The sequence below is a fragment of the Bos grunniens genome, chromosome 2 (assembly GCF_055505025.1).
Source record: "Bos grunniens cultivar Pamir isolate PY7600 chromosome 2, Bosgru_T2T1.0, whole genome shotgun sequence".
NCBI lineage: Eukaryota > Metazoa > Chordata > Mammalia > Artiodactyla > Bovidae > Bos > Bos grunniens.
This window is the reverse complement of record NC_141166.1, coordinates 45842900-45865070: the sequence shown is the minus strand read 5'-3', so window position 1 is coordinate 45865070 and position 22171 is coordinate 45842900. Positions and strand designations below refer to the sequence as shown.

Genomic DNA, 22171 nt, shown 5'->3' with positions numbered 1-22171 from the left:
AAAGTAGAGTTATAGATACATGAAAATTTTCCAGCACATCCAAAGCCAAGATGAAACTGGGTTACAGGACTCTTTTATCAGTAGAAATTAATAAGAGGCCAGACACGAAATTCAGGCAAGGCTTTATTGGGACTTCTGTTACAGCAGGAGGGAGTGAAAATAAGTAAAATGTTGCCTTGCTCCTTCCCTGAGGGTCGAAGGATGGGAACTGGTCCCTTTTAGGGGTGGGTCCACAAGTCCGGCCAGGGGAGTAATGGGGTGGCTTACTCATCCCATCGGTGGCGCTATGTACAGGGGTCACTTGCAGTACCCTGCTTTTGCTCCTGCCTCCTCAGAAGTGGCAGTTAGGTTTTTCATCTTTTTTTGTATCTTCTTATTCATAATTTGCCCCATCTGTGAATGCATGCGGTTATTTTTAAGGCCCTTTTGGTTTGTTTGTATTTTGTTGCTTGAAGAGACACTGGTCTAGTTGCAGGCCCTGCAGCAAAAGGTCCCAGGTTCCAGCCTGTCTCAAAACCAGTTGTGGTTTGTATAGCAGCTGTCTTTAAAATAATACGTTGGTTTTTAAAAATTGAGATATTATTGACATATATAACATTGTATTTAGTTTCATATGTTCAACATAATCTTTATAGTAATCTTGACATTCTCTATGCGTGCATGGTGAGTCACTTCAAGTTGTGTCCAACTCTTTGTGACCCTGTGGAACATAGCCCACCAGGCTCTTCTGTCCATGGGATTCTCCAGGCAAAAATACTGGAGTGTGTTGCCTTTTCCTCCTCCAGGGTATCTTCCCTATCCAGAGATTGAACCTGTGTCTCTTACACCTACCTACATTGGCCGGCGGGTTCTGTTTTTGTTTTAATATTCCACATAAAAGGTCATATGGTATTTCTTTCTCTGTCTGATTCATTTTATCTTGCACAATGCCCTCAAGTGTGCATCCATGTTGTTGCAAATAGATTTCCTTCCTTTTTTATGGTGAATATGTATGTGTGTGTGTGTGTGTTTATACACCTATGCCACATTTTTTTTTATCCATACATTCATCAGTAGATGCTTAAGTTGTTTCCATATCTTGGCTATTGAAAATAATGCTGCAGTGAGCATGGGGTGCATGTATCTTTTTGAGTAGATGTTTTCATTTTCTTCAAACATAAGTATCCAGAAGTGGAGTTGCTGTGTCATATGTTACTTCTAGTTTTAATATTTTCAGGAAACTCCATACTGTTTTCCACAGTAGCTGCACCAATTTTCATTTCCACTAACAGCACACAGCGTGTTCTTTTCTCAGCACTTCACCAACACTTGTTATTTCTTGTCCTTTTGATATAAAATGTTGGATAGTAGCATGGAGATGTAGTCACCCTAATATGTTGATCACTGGACCATTTTTTGGCTTTCCCTTTTTTTCTTTCAATTATTTACTAACTACTATAAAGGCTTAACTAATTTTTTAAAATTAAAATTTTTTTTCATATTCTTGCCAGTTATTTCAGTTACCTTTTAATCCTACATTAAAGGCTACATCCACAAGACCTCAGTCTTTTCCATTACATATCCCTATTTTTTTCTAGTTATTCTTCTGTATTTCAAGATGTTGAATAATTTGTTACATTAATTAAAAATCAATTGATAGAAAGAAAGACTGACATAGCTTGGTGAAAATGGCTTACCCAACAGATCTGTTGGTTTAAAGTTATGAGAAAGTAATGTTTAAATGGTTATATGTATCCTATTGACCCCAATTTTGAAGTGTTTTATGATGGAGAAAAGTGGCTTTTTTTTTTTTTTAATTGAACAGTAGTTGATTTACAATTCTGGTTTCAGGTATACACAAAGTGATTTGATTATATGTTTATATATAGTCATATATTTATATTCTTTTTCAGATTATTTTCCATATAGTTTATTACAAGGTATTGAATATAGTTCCCTATGCTGTACAGTAAATCTTTGTCGTTTATCTATTTTATGTATAGTGTGTATCTGTTAATCCCATACTCCTAATTTATAACCCCCCTTCCCCTTTGGTAACCATAAGTTTGTTTTCCACATCGGTGAGTCTGTTTCTGTCTTGTAAATAAGTTCATTTGTATTATTTTTTAGATTCCACATACAAGTGATACAATATTTGTCTTTCTGACTTAATTTACTTAGTATGATCATCACTAGCTCCTTCCGTGCTGCAAATGGCAATAAAAGATGGCATTCTTTAATTTCAGTTTCTACTAATATTGGCACAGAGATTAAAAGCCTAATGTTCAATTCAAAATTTAGGCTTTCTGTTTCAGAATTTATGGAGCGTTTTTTTCTGGCTGTTTTTGTTTTTTTTTTTGTTATTGTTCTTTGTTTTTTGGTTTTTGTTGCTGTTGTTACCATGGAAAAGAATTTTGCCTGCTGATTTTTATGTGTGATTTTAAGAGAGATTTTTGCATTTTTTTTCCCAATAGAAATTTATACATATATTTAAAAGAGTTGTTTACAATTATTTCACTGTAAGGACTTCTCTTTTTCTATCTGTCCTGAGTTCCTCCATGCTAATTTGGGGACGATTTTGTCTGCCACAGTGCATTTTATTAAGTAGAGGATCACTTATTTTCCTTTTTTAAAAAATCAATCAGACACATCTTAGTGCCCTTCAACCTAGCAAGTCACGTGGTATTTCTAGCTGCCAGAACTGCTGACCAGAGGTCGTTGCTTGGAAGTGAAGGAAAAGGAAATTGAGCTTATTATTTCCTTTATCATAGACTAAAAATATACTGAAATAAATGCTAATAGTATCTGTAAAACATTTTTATAACTACTAGAAATTATGTTACTGAGTTCTGGTCTTTATGTATATGTATATGTCCTGGATTTTAAAAATAAAATGTTAACTTTGAAAAAAGTGAGAACTATCCTCGTAGAGTGGTTTTGTTTTAATTGTGGTAACATACACGTAACATAAAATTGACCATCTTAACCATTTTTAAGTGTATAGTTCTGTTCAGTATTGTTATTCAACCAGTCTCCAGATCTCTTTTCGTCTTGCAAATCTGAAGCTCACAAAAGTTAAATAAAATGTTGATCTTTGGAGAGTATTACATGTCTTACTCCAGAAAACAACCAAAGTGCTGTGTTTTAAATAAACAAATACCATTGATTTTTCCAGTTTTAATAGTTCAGTCTGTAGTTAATAGCAGGGTTATAGGCATTTCTTATATAGCCTCTTGTTTGTATGTTAATATGTCTATAATTATGAGAAAAACAGGTAAAAGTAGAAAAATATTTTTTTCTAAACTATTCCTAAATGTCTAATTTTTAGATAACCAAAAGTTGTATATATTGCACACATTTATTTAATATGTTACAGTAGAAGGTGTACTTATTTATTTGTCAACTGTTGCCAATAATACTTCTTCAGTAAGCCACCTCTGAGTTCACTGGCCTTATCAACAAGCATTTATTACGATCACCATTCTTGAAGATCTGCTGGATTTGCCTGATACAGGCTGTACTCAGGTTCAGGATGTAGGGTCAGTTCAGGCCTTCGCTGTCTGGGGCTCAGGATAAAGGGGCAGCATTTTACTCAGAATGGGCTAGTTGATCACAGAGAGCTCAAATAGAATTGCCCAAGCATATTTTAGATCTCTGTTAGTTTTATATATTTGCCAGCCTTCTGTTGTCCACGTAAGTCACGTAGCCAAATTCAATATCAACAGGTGGGGAAGTACATTCCATCTATCATGAGACCATAGGAGAATGTCAATATATTTGTTACAGCAAGAGAGACTTTTAGAAACCAAGAAGAGTTACTTTCTAAACTTAAAAGGAAAATTTCTTTAGCACCTATATATTTAGTACCAGCTCTTTTTTTCCCTAATAAATTCCTCACTCCTTTTAAAATAAAATCTGTTGCATATAAGAATGGACATCCAAAATATACCCACAAGTGGTATAAATCAAAATTATTTTCACTCTGCTAGCTTTTACTACAGATACTCTAGTTAGGTGATTTTGTTCTTACTTTAAAATAGCCTATTAGTTACTGTACAGATCAATACTTTTAAAAAATTAGGTTGGTATTTTTCATTGATGATTCTTGAAGTGGATCTGTCAAAGGATTAAGAGCTACTAAACAAGTCACTCATTTAAAGAGTAATATGTCTTGCTTTCCAATTTGATAAAATACTAAGATATTTATAAAAACGTAAATTGTTTTTATCTCACAGAGATTATATGATAAATATCTTTTGCTTTTGTTAGAAAACCTAGGTAGAGTTGTGGTGAAACTACAACTTCTTACTTTCATTAGTGCTTCTAAGTGGGACAGTTCAGTTCAGTCGCTCAGTCATGTCCCACTCTTTGTGACTCCATGGACTGCAGCACTCCAGGCTTCCCTGTCCATCACCAACTCCCAGAGCTTGCTCAAAGTCATGTCCATCGAGTCATTGATGCCATTCAACCATCTCATGCTCTGTCATCCCCGTCTCCTCCTGACCTCAGTCTTTCCCAGCATCAGGGTCTTTTCCAGTGAATCAGTTCTTCGCATCGGGTGGCCAAGTCAGATTCAGCATCAGTCCTTCCATTGAATATTCAGGACTAATTTCTTAGGATGGACTGGTTTAATCTCCTTGTAGTTCAAGGGACTCTCAAGAGTCTTCTTCAGCAGCACAGTTCAAAAGCATCAATTCTTCGGGGCCGAGCTATTTTTATAGTTCAAGCAGGACATGTCAGTGCCTTTAAGACAAGTTTGCAGACAAAAATATGTTCAGGGAAAATAAAGGAATGTAAAAGAGAAGGAAAGATAAAAAGACAAATTGTAAAAAGGGAGAGTTGAGGACATAAGAAAGAGAAGTGTCTGTGTTGGAGAATAGTACAGTACCAGCCACAGTTTTTCTAAACTCCACTTTGGCTTCATCACTGCCCTAGGTATTGTGTCACTTTACCACCCTTCTCTCACTATCTGAGGAGTGGGGTTTGTAGGAACTGAGCAAATATCTATAAACAGTGTGAGTGGGAATAATCAATGATGGATGAGCTGATGATCTTTTCATGGAAGACCAGCTGTGCTGTTTCAAAGGTCCCTTTTAAAGAATTGTCAGATAACATGGTAGGTGCTTTGAGGGATGAGGAAATAGTTTGGAAATCATGAAATAGGTAAATTAAGGTTTTAGATATGTATTAAGGATGGTTTTCTGAATGGTGCTAATTACATATAAACTGTCCAATAAGACGTATTTACCTCTGCCCCATCCCTGGTGGCTTAGAGGGTAAAGCGTGTGCCTGCAATGCAGGAGACCCAGGTTCGATCTCTGGGTTGGGAAGATCCCCTGGAGAAGGAAACGGCACCCCACTCCAGTACTCTTGCCTGGAAAATCCCGTGGATGGAGAGCCTTGTAGGCTACAGTCCACAGGGTCACAAAGAGTTGGACACAACTGAGCAACGACACGTTTATCTCAATTGCCAAGCTTTTGTTTCTTCTCTGTTCTGCCCCAGTTCATCTTTTATTAACTCTGGCCTTTTTGGTTTCTGCTACTGCCTCTGCTGCCAAAACAGTAGAAACCAATTGTTTTTCATTTGTCTGTTTGGTTTAATATTCTTCTCTTATTAATAAAATTAGATAGTTTAAAAGTACTAAATATAAGTGAAATGTGTAATGTTTCTATGATGCTTGATAGGGATTACCTACAATGATCTTTTCATTATTATTATCATAACTCCTAGGCTCGTTGCAAGGAAAAATAACCTGTTATATAGAAGAGCAGCCCTGAATGAATTTCATCTGCACGTATAGCACAGTTAAATCTTGAAAATGTACTATTGAATAACAGATTCAAGGCACAAACGTTTTATTTATATGGAATAGAGAAATGGTCAAAACTAAGCAGGTAAAAAATATAATACTATTATGAAAGCAAGGAAATGCTTACCATGAAAGTTAGGATAATGGCTTTTTCTGGGAAGAGGGGTCATAGTAATGACCCAAGAGCAGGTAAGGGTTTTGGGGGAACCTAGATGTTCTATTTCTTGGCCTGCTGCTGCTGCTGCTAAGTTGCTTCAGTTGTGTCCGACTCTGTGCAACCTCATAGACAGCAGCCCACCAGGCTCTCCCGTCCCTGGGATTCTCCAGGCAAGAACACTGGAGTGGATTGCCATTTCCTTCTCCAGTGCATGAAAGTGAAGTCGCTCATTCATGTCCGACTCTTCACGACTCCATGGACTGCAGCCCACCAGGCTCCTCCGTCCATGGGACTTTCCAGGCAAGAGTACTGGAGTGGGGTGCCATTGCCCTTCTCCGTTTCTTGGCCTAGGTGGTAACTATATGAGTATTCACTTCATAATAGTTCACCAAACACTACATTTGTATTATGAACAGTTTTGTGTATGTGGATTATGTTTTGTAATAAAAATGGTTTAAAAGAAGGAAGCCAATTATCAGAAAAACTAGGAAACAAATTTAATAGGAAAAAAGATAGCTTTTCTTAATACATCTTATTTTGCTTTCCTTATAAGAATGGGCACAAGTTATGATCATAATGAAAAGAACATCAGTCAGAGGGGTAGGAGTTATTTGTATAATGCAATTTATATTTTGTTGTCTGGTTGGCAAGTGACTGGAAGATACAACTTCCACTTTTATAGTCAGGTTATTTTATGGTCATTTTCTGAAGGATCTTTAGTATGAATTCTGGATTTTGAAGTATCATTTATATGCCAGTTAGAAAAATTGCCTAGCGATCTCTTGAGTTATTTGACTTTTTGGTTTGATTCTGTATGGTGAGAATTTTAATTTGCTTTTGGTTTGTTTTACATAATGAATATTGGAATGATTGGATTTCTGTTGTAGGCTCAAATTATCTTTTCTCAATTAGGTTATTGATTTCTAAGAAATAGAAATAATTATTTTCAAAAGCTTTTGTGTGCAGTAATGATACTTTTGTTTTGTCATATCTACATGTAAAGCTGAAAAATAAAATCTGAAAAAAATAGAGACAATTACATCCTGGTAGAATTATACCAAAAATATTTTGAGAACATGACTAATGGTGTTTCTTTATACTTTTATGAAATTTTTTTGAAGGTAGCATAGTCTGCAGATTAATCTATATCTCCTGTTTAATTATATTTACTGAGAATTTTAACCTATTTATTTAAATGTTGATTTTAGACTTATTTAATGACTTTATTCCAGTGAAATATAATTAACTTTGTTAGTTTTAGTTTATTCCTTAATGAGAGAAGCATAATCCTGCAATTCAGTCTTTTCAATCACAAAGAAACTATTTTAAAGATATTAAAATTATTATAAAGACTTACAAATTAAGTTTGATAGATTTTACCTTTCCTTTGTTTTCTTTTAAAGTTTTTATAGGGAAGAGGGTTAATGCAGTTTGTTTCGCTTTCTGTCTTTAGTTTTCTGCTGTTCCTTTTATAATTCAGTCATAGAATGCCTAAACTCAACAGAATATGAAATGTTTTGTTTACTGTTGTGATTTGTTGTATTTGTTTCTTACAGGCTAGTTCTGTTTACAGTGATTAACAAGGCAAATTAAATTTAAAATGATCTTAAATATTCAAGTTTAAATACCATCTTGGGAAAAATAAGAAATCTGCCTCCACTCAGTTTGTTTTTGGGACATTAAACATAAACATTAATCTGATTATGATTATGGTATAGTTGCCATTCCAAACATAATAATTAAAACAAGTCAACATTGTTTATTCCTTGTAAAAATGTTTGTTCAAAACACTGAGCTGCACAGTATATCATCATTCCTGGAACAGTATTTAGCAATCTGAATTATTTTGCTAAGTAATTCATTTAACTCTGATCACATTAATTGTTTTGATTTTAAATGTTTTTCTCTGCTTTTATGAGAAGCACATGCTTAAATTTTTTTTAAAACTTAATCCCTAATTTGCCTTTCCGCATTGAAGTTGTAAAAGATTAAGGAGCCAACATAACCAGTTTGTGTTATGTTTAAGATTTCCTTTGTTGCTTATTGCACATGCAACAATGTTGTTCTTTCTTTGACACAGACCCAGACAAAGGCTAAGTGTAGCAAGGAAGCAGACAGCACGCCTCCAGTAGTGGCCCCTGCCTGGCTCCAGGATTTGTAAACAGAAACATCCCAGGCTCCAATGAGGCAGACAGCAGTTCCTTGTCTGTTATGCATTCAGGAAGCGCTTGCTTTTACAAGCCCAGACATTGCACACAGGCATACATAGCAGTGTTTACATTTGGCTGAGTATTTAACTGAAAAAGCTAATAGGGAAGAAGAAAAGGGTGTATTAGAACTAGCGGGACACAACAATTTCAAAGATAGCATATATATAGCATATATGTTTCTTTTAAATATATTTTATAAAAAGAAAAAAAAAGTTTGTAGTTTTTTTGGTAAACGCTTTTTTAAATTACACACGTGTGTGAATACACATATTGAAATATTTTTCCTGGAAGTTTTTCAGGGATTTCATGTTTTAGATCATGTGACATATCCTGAAAGCTTTTAATTTAAAATATTTAACCATTAGCATGATTTTAACATGTTTTAAAATCTATTTTAACACCCTTTTCCTTACTATTATGTGGATTAATAATCTCTATTTTAGATTTTGCATTATTTTATGAAATGCTATGTTTAACTTTTTTGTGCAAATTTGAGAATAAAAGCAAAGAGAATGCTGAACCTTCAGGAAAAAAAAACTAGAGGAGTTAAACAGAATTTTGGAGTTAGAAGGACTTTGGAAGTCACCAAGTATAAATACCTTTTGAAAATGGTTTTATTTTAATAGCAAACTTATAGGAACAGCACAGAAGACAGACAACATTAAAAATCTGTTGTTGCATGTAGTACAACTCTGAAAAGTATAGTAAATGGGTGGAATATACTGTATGATAATAATGTTACAAACACCATTCAGTTGCTGTCAATAAAAAGTTTGCTTAGTTTAAAAAAACAAAAATCCAAGTGGTGGCATTGTCCAGAAACATTCAACAGGTTTATTTATAACTATTATGACATTGAACTGCTGAAACTTGTTCACTGAGACATTTTGACTTGCATTTGTGCTTTTGTGTGTCCACATTTATATTAAAAATTGACATACAGGTTTAAATGGAAAAACTGCCAATACCTGATCTGTCCTCTACTTTTCCACTCAGAATCCTATCTTTTGACTCGACAGGGGGAAATGTCTAATATTCAAAATTGTGAATAACAGGAAGGAGAGGGGAAAAAAATTTTTTTTTAGAATGAAATGTTTTCTGTCAGAGTGGGTTCTTAAGCTCATTTTTCACACATGTAGCATACTGGTTGAATGTCTTTTGGCATAATTGTTACACATTTTTGGCATGGGTAACACACAGGTTTGTGTCTTCAGTAAAGGCCAAACACACAGGCTTCATTTGCTTCCTGCACTGTGAAAGTGCAGATTTGTTTTGACTTCCTGGGTAATTTCTCATACCAGATATTGAAAGGAAAGTTTGGAAATCAAATTTCAGTGAACTCCTAATAATGTCTAATTTTATGGACTGCTGCAGTACCGAGTCTCTATCAATTAATTTTCTTTACTATTAGTGGCCACAATAGATGCTACAAAATTTTTCTATTAAATTTTCTCTATTTTTAGAAAAGTCCCTTAGACTTTTTTAAAAGTGTGTTTTCTTAAAATTTATATTCACTTATAACAAATTAAGCTGTCTGTTTTTAAAACCTGAGCTAGATTATAAAAACCTTAAGGTAAGCATATTGACAACATAAAGAAGAGATTGCAAAGGATGAGATGGAAAAATTGGAAATCAGATGCAGTAATCCAGGAAAACTCAAAGGTGTGAGAATCCTTAATAGTCCTTGAGAATATCACCATAGACTAGTGGACATCCAAAATTATGGCCCAGTCATGTAGAAATTTGCTCCAGTATGTTTAGTTTGAGAAGGCATAAAAAATACACACTTTTTAAGAGCATTTTATACAAAATGCTTTAAGTTAAAAAAAAATTTAATTGTAGATACTGTCTTTTTTAAAAATTGTATTTATTTTTAATGGATTGCTGATTGCTTTACAGTATTGGTTTGATTTCTGTCATACATCAACATGAATTAGCCATATGTGTACATATTCCCCTCCCTCTTGAACTTCCCTCACATGTCCCACCCTTTCCCACCACTCTAGGTTGTTTCAGAGTTCCTTGAGTCATACAGCAGATTTCCATTGTCTGTCTGTTTTACATAGGTTAGTATATATGCTTCCATGCTACTCATTGTCTTTTACTAAGATTTTTTGCTCTTCTATACTAATCATTTTACCGTGGTGCTACTGGGCAAGGTAAATTGGAATCGGTAGAAATAAGGAGCTTAGTTCTGAGTATGTTGTTTAGATAGCTCTAAAATATTCAATTGGGAATATAAAGTATATTTGTTAAAGGAATGGTATGTACATCAATTGATTGTTGTTGTTCTGTCTCTAAGTCATGTCTGACTCTAAGACCCCATGGGCTGTAGCATGCCAGACTTCCCTGTCCTTCACTATTTCCCGGAATTTGCTGAAAGTCATGTCCACTGAGTAGGAGATGCCATACAACCATCTCATCCTCTGTTGCTGCCTTCTCCTCCTGCCAACAATCTTTCCCATGATCAAAGTCTTTTCCAATGAATCAGCTCTTCGCATCAGGTGGCTAAAGTATTGGAGCTTCAGCTTCAGCATCAGTCCGTCCAATGAATATTCAGGGTTGATTTCCTTTAGGTTTGACTGGTGTGATCTTGCTGTCCAAATGGACCCTCAAGAGTCTTCTCCAATACCATAGTTCAAAAACAGCAGTTCTAAGGCACTCAGACTTCTTTATGGTCCAACTCTCATATCTGTACATGACTACAAAGTTATGTCTCTGCATTTTAATACACTACCTGGTTTTGTTATAGCTTTTCTTTCAAGGAGCAAGTGTCTTTTAATTTCATGGCTACAGTCACCATCAGCAGTGATTTTGGAGCCCAAGAAAATAAGTCTGTTACTGTTTTCCATTTTTTCCCCATCTATTTGCCTTGAAGAGGTAGGACCAGATGCCATGATCTTAGTTTTTTGAATGTTGAAATTTAAGCCAACTTTTTCCTTCTCTTCTTTCACCTTCATCAAGAGGCTCTTTAGTTCCTCTTTGCTTTCTGCCATTAATTGAAGTCGCTCAGTCATGTCTGACTCTTTGTGACTCCGTGGACTATAGCCTACCACGCTCCTCCGTCCATGGTATTTTCCAGGTAAGAATACTGGAGTGCGTTGTCATTTCCTTCTCCAGGAGATCTTCCCACCCCAGGGATTGAATCTGGGTCTCCCGCATTGTAGGCAGACACTTTACCGTCTGAGCCACCAGGGAAGTCCATTCTGCCATTAGGGTGGTATCATATACATATCTGAAGTTATTCATATTTTTCCCAGTAATCTTGATTCCAGCTTGTGATTTATCTAGCTTAGCATTTCACATGATGTACTCTGGATGTAAGTTAAATAAGCAGGGTGGCAATACACAGCCTTGACGTACTCCTTTCCCAATTTTCAACTAGTCCATTGTTCCATGTCTAGTTTTAACTGTTTTTTTTTTTTGACCTGCATATAAGTTTCTCAGGAGGCAGGTCAGGTGGTCTGGTATTCCCATCTCTTTAAGAATTTTCCACAATGTGTTGTGATCCACATGAATTGTTGAAAAAGTGAAAGTCACTCAAATGTGTCCCAACTCTGCGACCCCATGGAGTATACAGTCCATGGAATTCCCCAGGCCGGAATACTGGAGTGGGTAGGATTTCTCTTTTCCAGGAGATCTTCCCAACTCAGGGATCGAACCCAGGTCTCTTGCATTGCAGGTAGATTCTTTACCAGCAGAGCCTCAAGGGAAGCCCAAGAATACTGGAGTGGGTAGCCTATCCCTTCTCCAGCAGAATGCAGTTATTTAATGCATATATTCTAGAAATCAGCTGTTTATGTCTTAATCTAAGAGATTTTCAAGGTGCATTCACATAATTATTTGTACACAGCTAAATAGTTGTGTCAGATAAAAGCTTGTGAGTTCTAGCTCCTCAACATTGGTTTAGAGAATCCAAATTTTGACTCTTCCTACAAGTTTCCTGTTCAAGAATGTCTTCATTTAGGCCAGATGTGAAACATAGTGCCTCATATTTCCATCCTTGTGGTTTTTCTACATCTGGCCTGTTCAGAGGATATCACTTGCCTTTTATTACTTATAAATTCAGCAGTTATATTCTTATCAAGCATGTTTAAATCACACCCCTTAAAACATCTGTCAGTGGCTCAAGTACCATTTTTAAGACTGGGTACATAGATCTCTTCTCAGCTATTTCAGGTTTTCTTTCCATAGTAAAAAACATATAATGACTACAAAATCTATTGAATTCCACTACAGAATAAGATGGATTTTTATTTAGGTTTCTGGCCCCTTTGTTTTTAAATCTTCTCCATTACTTAAAGATAATGCCATGTTTATTAATTTTGCTAAATAAAATGTGGATCTTTTGCAGAAGAAAACCTTACCTGATTATGGTTCTAATGGTAGCCATTGCTTTGTAATCTGAAAATGTCATTATCAAAACCATTTACATATAGATAATGCTGAATAGGCTGCTGTCTGAATAGATATACAACTGTGAGAAACATTTTTTTGATTTACGACTGCATTTGTTCCTTATAGAATCTGTTCTTTTTTTATTTCTGTAACATTCTTGTTGGCTTCATAATCAATGCCAAGCTTCTCCTCATAAACACCATTCCAAAACTTCTGATTTCATATCAGTCTGATCTGTCTAGCAATGATTTTTCAACAGCTTACAGCTATGCAGAACAGTTTAATTATATTCATACTTAACATCTTTTAAATGGTTTTTTTTCTCCCTCCCCTTCTATAGATCATTCTAAATAAATCATTTGATTATCCCATGTCAATGATTCTTCTAAGATGTAGATAGCCCGGTTTATTTGATTTATTATGTGCCTATTTTCGGAGAAGGCAATGGTACCCCACTCCAGTACTCCTGCCTGGAATATCCCATGGACGGAGGATCCTGGTGGGCTGCAGTCCATGGGGTCGCTACGAGTTGGATACGACTGAGCGACTTCACTTCCACTTTTCACTTTTCACTTTCATGCATTGGAGAAGGAGGTGGCAACCCACTCCAGTGTTCTTGCCTGGAGAATCCTGGGGACGGGGGAGCCTGGTGGGCTGCTGTCTGTGGGGTCGCATAGAGTTGGACATGACTGAATCGACTTAGCAGTGCCTATTTTAGTAATTTTACAGTGTTTTTATAGTCTTATAATGTCTTGTAGTGTTTTTAAGACATTATTAACTCATGTATGTGTTTGAATTACACAAGAAAATAAATACCCATTTAAATAATTAGCCTTTCTAATTTGGAAATAGGAAATCTTTGTTTCATATTAGATTTGTGAATTTTATTAATCCAGTTAGAGAACAGCTTCATTCTATCAAAAATAAATTTTGTCTGTCACATTTGCTACTGATAATTTGTCTCTGTATATCCACACTGAATTGAGTCTCGGGGACAGAGTTTGTGTGAAATGGAAGAGAATAACTTTATTGCTTTGCCATGCAAAGGGGGCAATAGCCAGCTAATGCCCTCAAAACTGTGTCCTAACCTGGGAGAGATGGTTTGTGAGGAGTCTCACAGTCAAGGAGTGGGGTTGCCTATAAGGACCTGGGTTCCTGCAAGGCCTGCATCCCTTCAATTTAGGATTCATCTAGTGGTCTCCTGATGGGATTCTGGGATTCTGTGGTAACTGTGACCTTCTCTCTGGAATGAAGAATGCTTCATCAGCTAGTTAACATGTTCCATTTGGTGGAGGTTTTAGTACTGTAGAAGAACTCAAGGATATTGATATGTATATTCCTTGAGGAGGAACCAGGACCCTGCTTCAGAACTGCACTATTGTTTCTTGACTGCTCCTCCATTTCTCTGCAGCCCTCTCATTTTATTGATTAGCAACTGTTTGAATCTATCCTTTGAAACTCGGGGGAAGTCTTAAAGGCTGAATGAAACCTATTTCCTTCAAACAAGAAACAGGGGACATGGGGTTTTGTGCCCAGAAACCCCACAGGGTCCTTCTTGGTTTCACATTGGTGCTAAGATTCTAGGCAGGTACTTCTTTTTAAATGTTACATGAAATTGGATTTAATTTCGTATGTCCTTTTATTATTTCATTATAAATTGTAGTGATTTCCTAAGTTTTTACCTTGGGAAACTACAAGTAGAGGAGCAAATTAAATCCAAAGAAAGCGAAGAAAAAGAATAAAAGTTAGATGAGGGATCAGTTGAGTTGAAAACAGGAAATTAATAGAGAAAAAGCAACAAAACGAAAAGCTGGTTCTTTAAAAAGATCAATAAAGTTGATAAACTTCTAGCAAGGCTTCCAAGATAAAATTAAAAAAATAAATATCTAATAATCAGAAATGAAAAAAATGTCATACCTACAGATCCCATGGATAGTAAAGGAAAATTATGAACAACTTTTTGTTAACAAATACAATAGCTTCAATGTACTGGACCAATTCCTTGAAAGGACAATTGTACTGGACAATCTACCACAACTCACATGGGGAGAAATATATAATCTGAATAGGTATTTATCTATTAAAGAAATTCAATAAATAAATAATGCTTCCTTAAACCAAAAGTACCAAGCTGAGATGGTTTCATTGTTTAATTCTAGCAACTGTTTAATTCTAGCAACTGTTTAAAGAAGAAATGATGCCGGTTATCTACAACTTCTCCTAGAAAATAGAAGCACAGCTACCAGGCATTTCAGTGTTGTGGGTCTATATAAAATAATTTGTATGATTAAATATATGTGCAATTTTCAATTATTACAAATTTGTTATTAATTTTTCTTTTCCTTTGATGCAAAAACATTGCTGATTTGACTGTATATTGATATAGCCTGTCTGTAAGTAGTTAGCAAAATACCGGATAGAAAGGATGACTGTATTTAAAAATTTTACTTTCTTTTAGGTCCACCTCATTCATTTAACCGAGATGAGACAATAATCATTGCATTGGCATCAGTCTCTGTATTAGCTGTTTTGATAGTTGCCTTATGCTTTGGATATAGGATGCTGACAGGTAAAAATGCAGGTTTTTATTTTGTTTATTATTTATTTTGTAATGTTTATTAAACATTGTGTTTAATCAGAATTGATTTTCTTTAAAAAACAATATTTCATTGTAAAAAGCATCTGTTTGCTGCAGTAGCCCTGCAGCCATCCTTCTGTCTTAAACTTTTTCCCCTAGTTTTTGTGAAAGGTTTCAAACGTAACAGAATACTCATCACCCAGCTTCGATGATTATCACATCTGTACATCATCTATAGGCCCACTCACCCTACCTTTCCATGCTGTTGGATTATTTTGAAATAAATTGAAAGTATCCCTCATCTATAAATATTTTAGTATTATGTCTAGAGTATAAAGACTTAAAATATATATAAACACAATACCATTTTCACGTCTAAAAATAACAGTAATTAAAAATAATTCCTAATCATCAGCTGTCTGCTACTGCTGCTGCTGCTAAGTCACGTCAGTTGTGTCCGACTCTGTGTGACCCCATAGACGACAGCCCACCAGGCCCCTCCATCCCTGGAATTCTCCAGGCAAGAACACTGGAGTGGGTTGCCATTTCCTTCTCCAATGCATGAAAGTGAAAAGTGAAAGTGAAGTTTCACAGTCGTGTCTGACTCTTAGCGATCCCTTGGACTGCATCCTACCAGGCTCCTGTGTCCATGGAAGTTTCCAGGCAAGAGTACTGGAGTGGGTCGCCAGTGCCTTCTCTGCGTCAGCTGTCTAGTTGGTTCTAATAAACGTTTGATTTGATAAGCTTTTTAGGAAATGAGCACCCGTTCATTGATTTGAATAATTTTAATAAAACCTTCCTTAATATTTCTGTCCATTTCTTAGGGTTTTACACTGGGTGTACTGGAACCATCTCCCAGAGTTCAGTTTTCATGTTATTCATTATTTATCTTCATTTATAGATGATTGTTAGTTTAGTAAATAGTTTTAGTCCCTTTGATATTAGGTATAAGTTATGCTGTCTATCCTTCTGCAGATCTTCTATTTAACTGTAATATATAAAAATGTATAATAAATATTTTCACTTTTAAGAGAACCACGAATTAGGAAGTTCTTTTTCTAATTTCTGTAGGAGACCGCAAACAAGGTCTTCACAGTATGAATATGATGGAGGCAGCAGCATCAGAGCCCTCTCTTGACCTAGATAATCTGAAACTGCTGGAGGTAAGATTGCGTTCAGATTATAGACTGTTTTTTTTTTTTTTTTTCTGTCCACATAGTACATCTGAGACAGTGATTAATTCATTTATTCAATGACCATTTATTATGAATTTTGTGTCAAGACCTCTTCAAGGCACTGAGAATGTTGGTGACCAATACAGATACATGAGGCTTATATTCTAGTGAGAAGGAGTCTACAAGAGGGTAAATAAATGAAGGTACAGTTGACCCTTGAACAACATGAGTGTGAACTGTATGGGTCCACTCGTACACAGATATTTTTTCAATAATAGATATTACTACACCATCCATATTTGATTAAATCTGTGGATGTAGAACCATGGACCAGAAGGAGCATGTTTGTATGAGGGTCACCTATAAGCTATATGTGGATTTTTGGACTCTGTGGAGATTAGGTGTCCCTAACCCCACATTGTGGAAAGGTCACCATATATTTCAAGTAGTAGTAAGTGCTATGGAGAAAAAAATGCAAATGAGATGAGAAAGTTACAGAAAGGGGTTAGTAAGGAAAGTATGTTAAGAAAGGAGATAATCTTTGAGTAGAGACTTGAACAGACTATGGGAATACAGATATACAGATTCTCAGAGAAAATGTACAGGCAAGGAATCCATGGTAGATGCCAAATAAACATTACTTGTTTGTGTTTTATGTATTGTATAGGTACATACAAATATTATGTTTTGCATAAAATTAAATTTTAATTTGGTTATATCTCAGAACCTGTGTTAAAAGTCTCACCATGATGAATGTTTTTATGCTGTTTATTAGGATAACTGAAGTATAATGTCTAAACCAGAGACTGTTAAATGATAGATCTGGTATATAAAACATTTTAAGAACTTTCTTTTTGGGAGGAAAATACAGTAAAAGTGAAAAGCAAAATTCAAAAAAGGTATTTCAGTGCGTAAAGAATTGATAAAGAGCTGGTAGAAATCAACATGAAATAAACAATCCATTAAAAATAGACAAAAGAGATGAATTGTCAATTCACAGAAGTATGCCTAGTAGTAGTAGTAGTGGTAGTCGCTCAGTTGTGTTCCACTCTTTGCTATCCCATGGGCTGTAACCCGCCAGGCTCTTCTGTCCATTGAATTCTCCACGCAAGAATACTGGAGTGGGTTGCCATTCCCTTCTGCAGAAGATCTTCCTGATCCAGGAATCGAACCTGGGTCTCCTGAATTGCAGGCAGATTCCTTACCATCTGGCTTCCCTGGTGGCTCAGACAGTAAAGCGTCTGCCTACAATGTGGGAGACCTGGGTTCAATCCCTGGGTTGGGAAGATCCCCCGGAAAAGGAAATGGCAACCCACTCCAGTACTTTTGCCTGGAAAATCCCATGGACAGAGGAGTCTGGCAGGCTACAGTCCATGGGGTCACAAAGAGTCAGACACGACTGAGTGACTTCACTTTCTTTACCGTCTGAGTTACAGGGAAGTATGCCTAGTAAATGTATAATAAGATGTCCTGTTTACTAAATTGGAAAAAATATGAATTAAAACCATTAGGATATTGTTCTGGATTGAGTAAAAGAAACAATCCAACCATTGCTTTTTACCTTTGCTTTGATACAGCCTTTCTAAAGGGCAATCTTACCTGTTTGTAAATATTTAAATTAGGAATAGTGAATGAAATATAACAAATAATCATTAAATAAATGGTGGTAAATTCCTAAGCTTTTTTCAGTAAAAAGGCAGAGAAGTTCCAGAAGCCAGAAATGAAGAGAACAGTTGTAAATTGCTGGGGGTTTTGAGTAATTTTTTATTGTATTATACTAGAATCTATAAATATTATGTTGTGAAGACTGTATTCTGTTCTATTCTTATAAAGTGTGTTCATTTCATTGTTGGTTTTGGTAGGCAGTTATCTTCGTTAGGCATATTACAAACTTATCTCTTGTTATTGATCCTTTACCTGGAGTCTGTCCCACGCATTAGTTGGATTTCCCACTCTCTGACTCTTCTTTTTGGGATTCTGCCTTCATTCTCCATCGGCAATTGTTGCCCTAAATTCTGTTCCCTGGTTTCTGAGGCCTGAAAGATTTTCTATTGCAATTTTTGATCCCAATACACAGTGCAGATTTCAGCCTGCTCACAGACTGAACACTATAAAATGAATATCTCAGGCTATGCCATTTCTTTCTTTTAAATGTTAACTCCCCTCAGGATCTACCTTCTTTTGTTCATTCCACCACATTTTTAGATTTCTTTTAAAAAATTTTGTTCAGAGTTTATAATTGTCATCTTTGGAAGGGCTGGGTATGGTACTTGTTTCTGAGTTGTGTAGGATGCCTAATTTGTTAGTTTATTGATAATGGAGTAATTCAGACTAAGCGTTAGAGACCTGTTGGATACATACGGATTTATACTTTAGTAAATTTGATTGTTCAGTTGTGAAGAAATAACATCTTGCTTTTTTTTCAAAACAAACTTACAGCTCATTGGCCGGGGTCGATATGGAGCTGTATATAAAGGTTCCTTAGATGAACGTCCAGTTGCTGTAAAAGTATTTTCCTTTGCAAACCGTCAGAATTTTATCAATGAGAAGAACATTTACAGAGTGCCTTTGATGGAACATGACAACATTGCTCGCTTTATAGTTGGAGATGAGAGAGTCACTGCAGATGGACGCATGGAGTATTTGCTTGTGATGGAGTATTATCCCAATGTAAGTTCTTCTTAAAAAGTTTACTGACATTTATGTTAATTGGATTTGTAAGAGGATCCCCATTACGTAGAGAGTTGCTGTTTTGCAAACTGAGTATTAATGGTCTACAGTGAAATAAGGATTTTATCCCAGAATGTGAATGAAACTGTTTAGTGCCCTGAACCTCTGTCACTCTGTCTCTGTCTGTCTCTTAGCAAGACTTCTTGATGAAGGAGGCAGTGCTTTGATTGACATTTACTCTGATGCCTGCTCTTTATCTCAGCCTGGTAATAAAGAATTTATGGATAAGGACCTTGAGTAGCAATGACACATATATTTACAAAAGCCTTCTGATTGTAAAAAAGTTTTCTACTTGTAAAACATAATAGGATAATTTGGTTTTGTCCTGGTAAAATATACCGTGTAAAGAAACAGTTGTAAAGAAACCGTGTAAAGAAACAGTTTTTCTATCTTGTTGATAAATCAAAGAAGCCTTTAAAATGAAATTAAATAACCTTTCATAATTTTTAATACTGGAGGCATAAAAATTGATAATGTCTAAATTCTACTTTCCATTCTCTCTTCCTTTCTCTACCCACAGAAATGTCTTTTCTTACTTCAGTGTTCTGAAATGTCATGATTCATTAGACCTCCTTTGAATCCTGACATATGCAAATCCCTTTATACAGTTGCTCACTTACCTCCTCATGTTCAAATAAAGTAATTCCACTTTTTCTCCCCTTCCCCTTTTACTTTTTTCCCTCCGTATAGGGATCTCTATGCAAGTATTTAAGTCTCCATACAAGTGACTGGGTAAGCTCTTGCCGTCTGGCTCATTCTGTGACTAGAGGATTGGCTTATCTTCATACTGAATTACCACGGGGAGGTAAGACAATGACAAGACTCTGAAAACCATGTGGGGACACAATTCACAAAGGGAAGCTTTATTTGTATCTTCAGAATAAAAGTATGTTTTATATTACAGCAGATAGTTGTTTAAAAGATCTAGTGTGAGGAAACGTATTTGAAATTTAACAAGAAGAATAAGAAAAAGGACTTCATTACTCTAGCCAAGTCATGGATTCCATTGAGATTTTAATTAAAGCTATGAACACTCTCCCTGTAAAGATACACGTATGGGCATACTTTAAAAAATATTCTTGTGATTGTAGGGGTTCTCAATCTTTTGAAGTTCCTCTCTGGCCCTAGTTTAAGAACCTCTTAGCTGGACTGCATTGTATTTTCCTTGTATTTATTTTGCTTATTTAAATGAACTACAAATGCATTGTTACTTCTTTAGGTACACATTCTGTAGTTTGGTTGGTCTTTAGTATAAAACCCAATTGTATCTTTTTTATAAATCAGTGCTTCTCTTAGCTAGCATTGCTGCTGCTGCTGCTGCTGCTAAGTCGCTTCAGTCGTGTGACTCTGTGCGACCCCATAGATGGCAGCCCACCAGGCTCCCCTGTCCCTGGGATTCTCCAGGCAAGAACACTGGAGTGGGTTGCCATTTCCTTCTCCAGTGCATGAGAGTGAAAAGTGAAAGTGAAGTCGCTCAGTCGTGTCCGACTCTTGGTGACCCCATGGACTGCGGCCTACCAGGCTCCTTCGTCCATGGGATTTTCCAGGCAAGAGTACAGGAGTGGGGTGCCATCGCCTTCTCCATAGCTAGCATTAGGTTTGTTCAAATTTATCAGGGAGGAGAATAAAACATTTCAATGAGAATGACTATTTTTTTCCTTTCTCATGTAAGAATCTAGACAGAGACAGTCTTCACATTTCTTTTGGTAGCACCATAGTAGTTTTAGGGGCCCAGACTCATATATTTCTCCTCCATTAATCTTTATATGTAGCTGATGTTTTCAGGATCACCTCATTGTCCATCATGCTATATGCTAATCAGAGAAAAGAAAGAATAGAAGGAAATGCCCCTTTTTACTTCCAGAAGTCCCACTCTTGTGCTTGTTTTCTTTCCCAGAGGTTAGTCCATGCTTTCCCACCACACTTAGCTGCAAGGGATGTTTCAGTGCAGTGTATGTGTGTTTGTTAGTTTTAGCTAGGTGCATTGCTGCTTCAAATAACGAGAATGCATGGTGAGGAGTCAGTCTTCGCCAGTGTGTCAATACTGAATGGTTGTATTATGTCAATGAGTATAGTGCTATAACTACAGTTTTATTTAGCCTTTATATACATTTTTGCTAGTTTTCCAAAGCATCTTTTTAAATATATTTGTTCTCTTCACTTTGTTTCAAAGTACACCTCATATCATATCACAGGCCCCTCAAAATTAGCTCTGCTATAAAACTGTCTTTGCGTTTACATCCCTTACAGCAATTTTCTTGCCATACATTCTTTTTTCACTTTCTCTGACCTCTGTAATGAAGAGAATTTTTAATGTATCAATTTCTTAGATCTTTGTTCCATTGTATAGTAGCATGGATCATCATTTTTAGCTGCTGCTTCATATATAAGTAATTTCTCCTGAATAATTTATCAGTTCATGCTTTTCTTGAATACAGAATTGGTCAACGTTATTGCCTATGTCAGCAACTTGATGCACTTACTTTAGTGCGTTAACCATTTGTATTGTGTTTCTTTATTCTTAAATATTATAACTCCTTTAAAGAGCTGGCTTAAAACAAAAATTAAAATACCATCCTATCCTCCTTTTCAAAGCTTGCATGATTCAGAAAGTTTTCCAGTCAAACTTTGGCTGGAAAGAATGATTGCCATCATATAGGAGTTTTATTTAAACACAGATTCTATTCTTAAACATCACCTTATATTATTACTGAATAGTTAACCTTAAATAAAAAAACAACTGAGTATATGCTATTGTAGAAAACATCAGTATAATAGCTATTTAAATTTTTAGTACCTAATTATTTAAAAAATATTCCGCAAATCACTTTGGTCAGAATGGCCATCATCTAAAGGTCTACAAGAATAAATGCTGGAGAGAGTGTGTAGAGAAAGGAATCCTTTTATACTGTTGGTGGAAATATAAATTGGCACAGCCACTATGGAGAATAGTATGGAAGTTCCTTAAAAACCTAAAAATAGAGTTACCTTATTATCCTAAAGTCCCATTCCTGGGCACATATCCAGAGAAAACGATAATTCAAAAAGATACATGTATCCCAGTGTTCATTGCAGCACTATTTACAATATCCAAGGAACGTACATGTCCATCAATAGATGAAGATAAGTAAGAT

The 22171-nt window shown here is 35.7% G+C and overlaps 1 protein-coding gene across 3 annotated transcripts in view; it reads left to right on the top strand.

Annotated features, from left to right (window-relative positions):
* BMPR2 (bone morphogenetic protein receptor type 2) overlaps positions 1–22171 on the top strand; it is a 151936-nt gene that overhangs the window by 100415 nt on the left and 29350 nt on the right. For 2 of the 3 annotated variants that reach the window (XM_086345722.1, XM_086345738.1), the window contains exons 4-7: positions 15013–15123; positions 16204–16295; positions 18747–18977; positions 19728–19842. In XM_086345722.1, the coding sequence (XP_086201848.1) occupies positions 15013–15123; positions 16204–16295; positions 18747–18977; positions 19728–19842 (549 nt within the window). The remainder of the gene's footprint in view (positions 1–15012; positions 15124–16203; positions 16296–18746; positions 18978–19727; positions 19843–22171) is intronic. The other variant, XM_086345731.1, reaches the window with a different exon arrangement.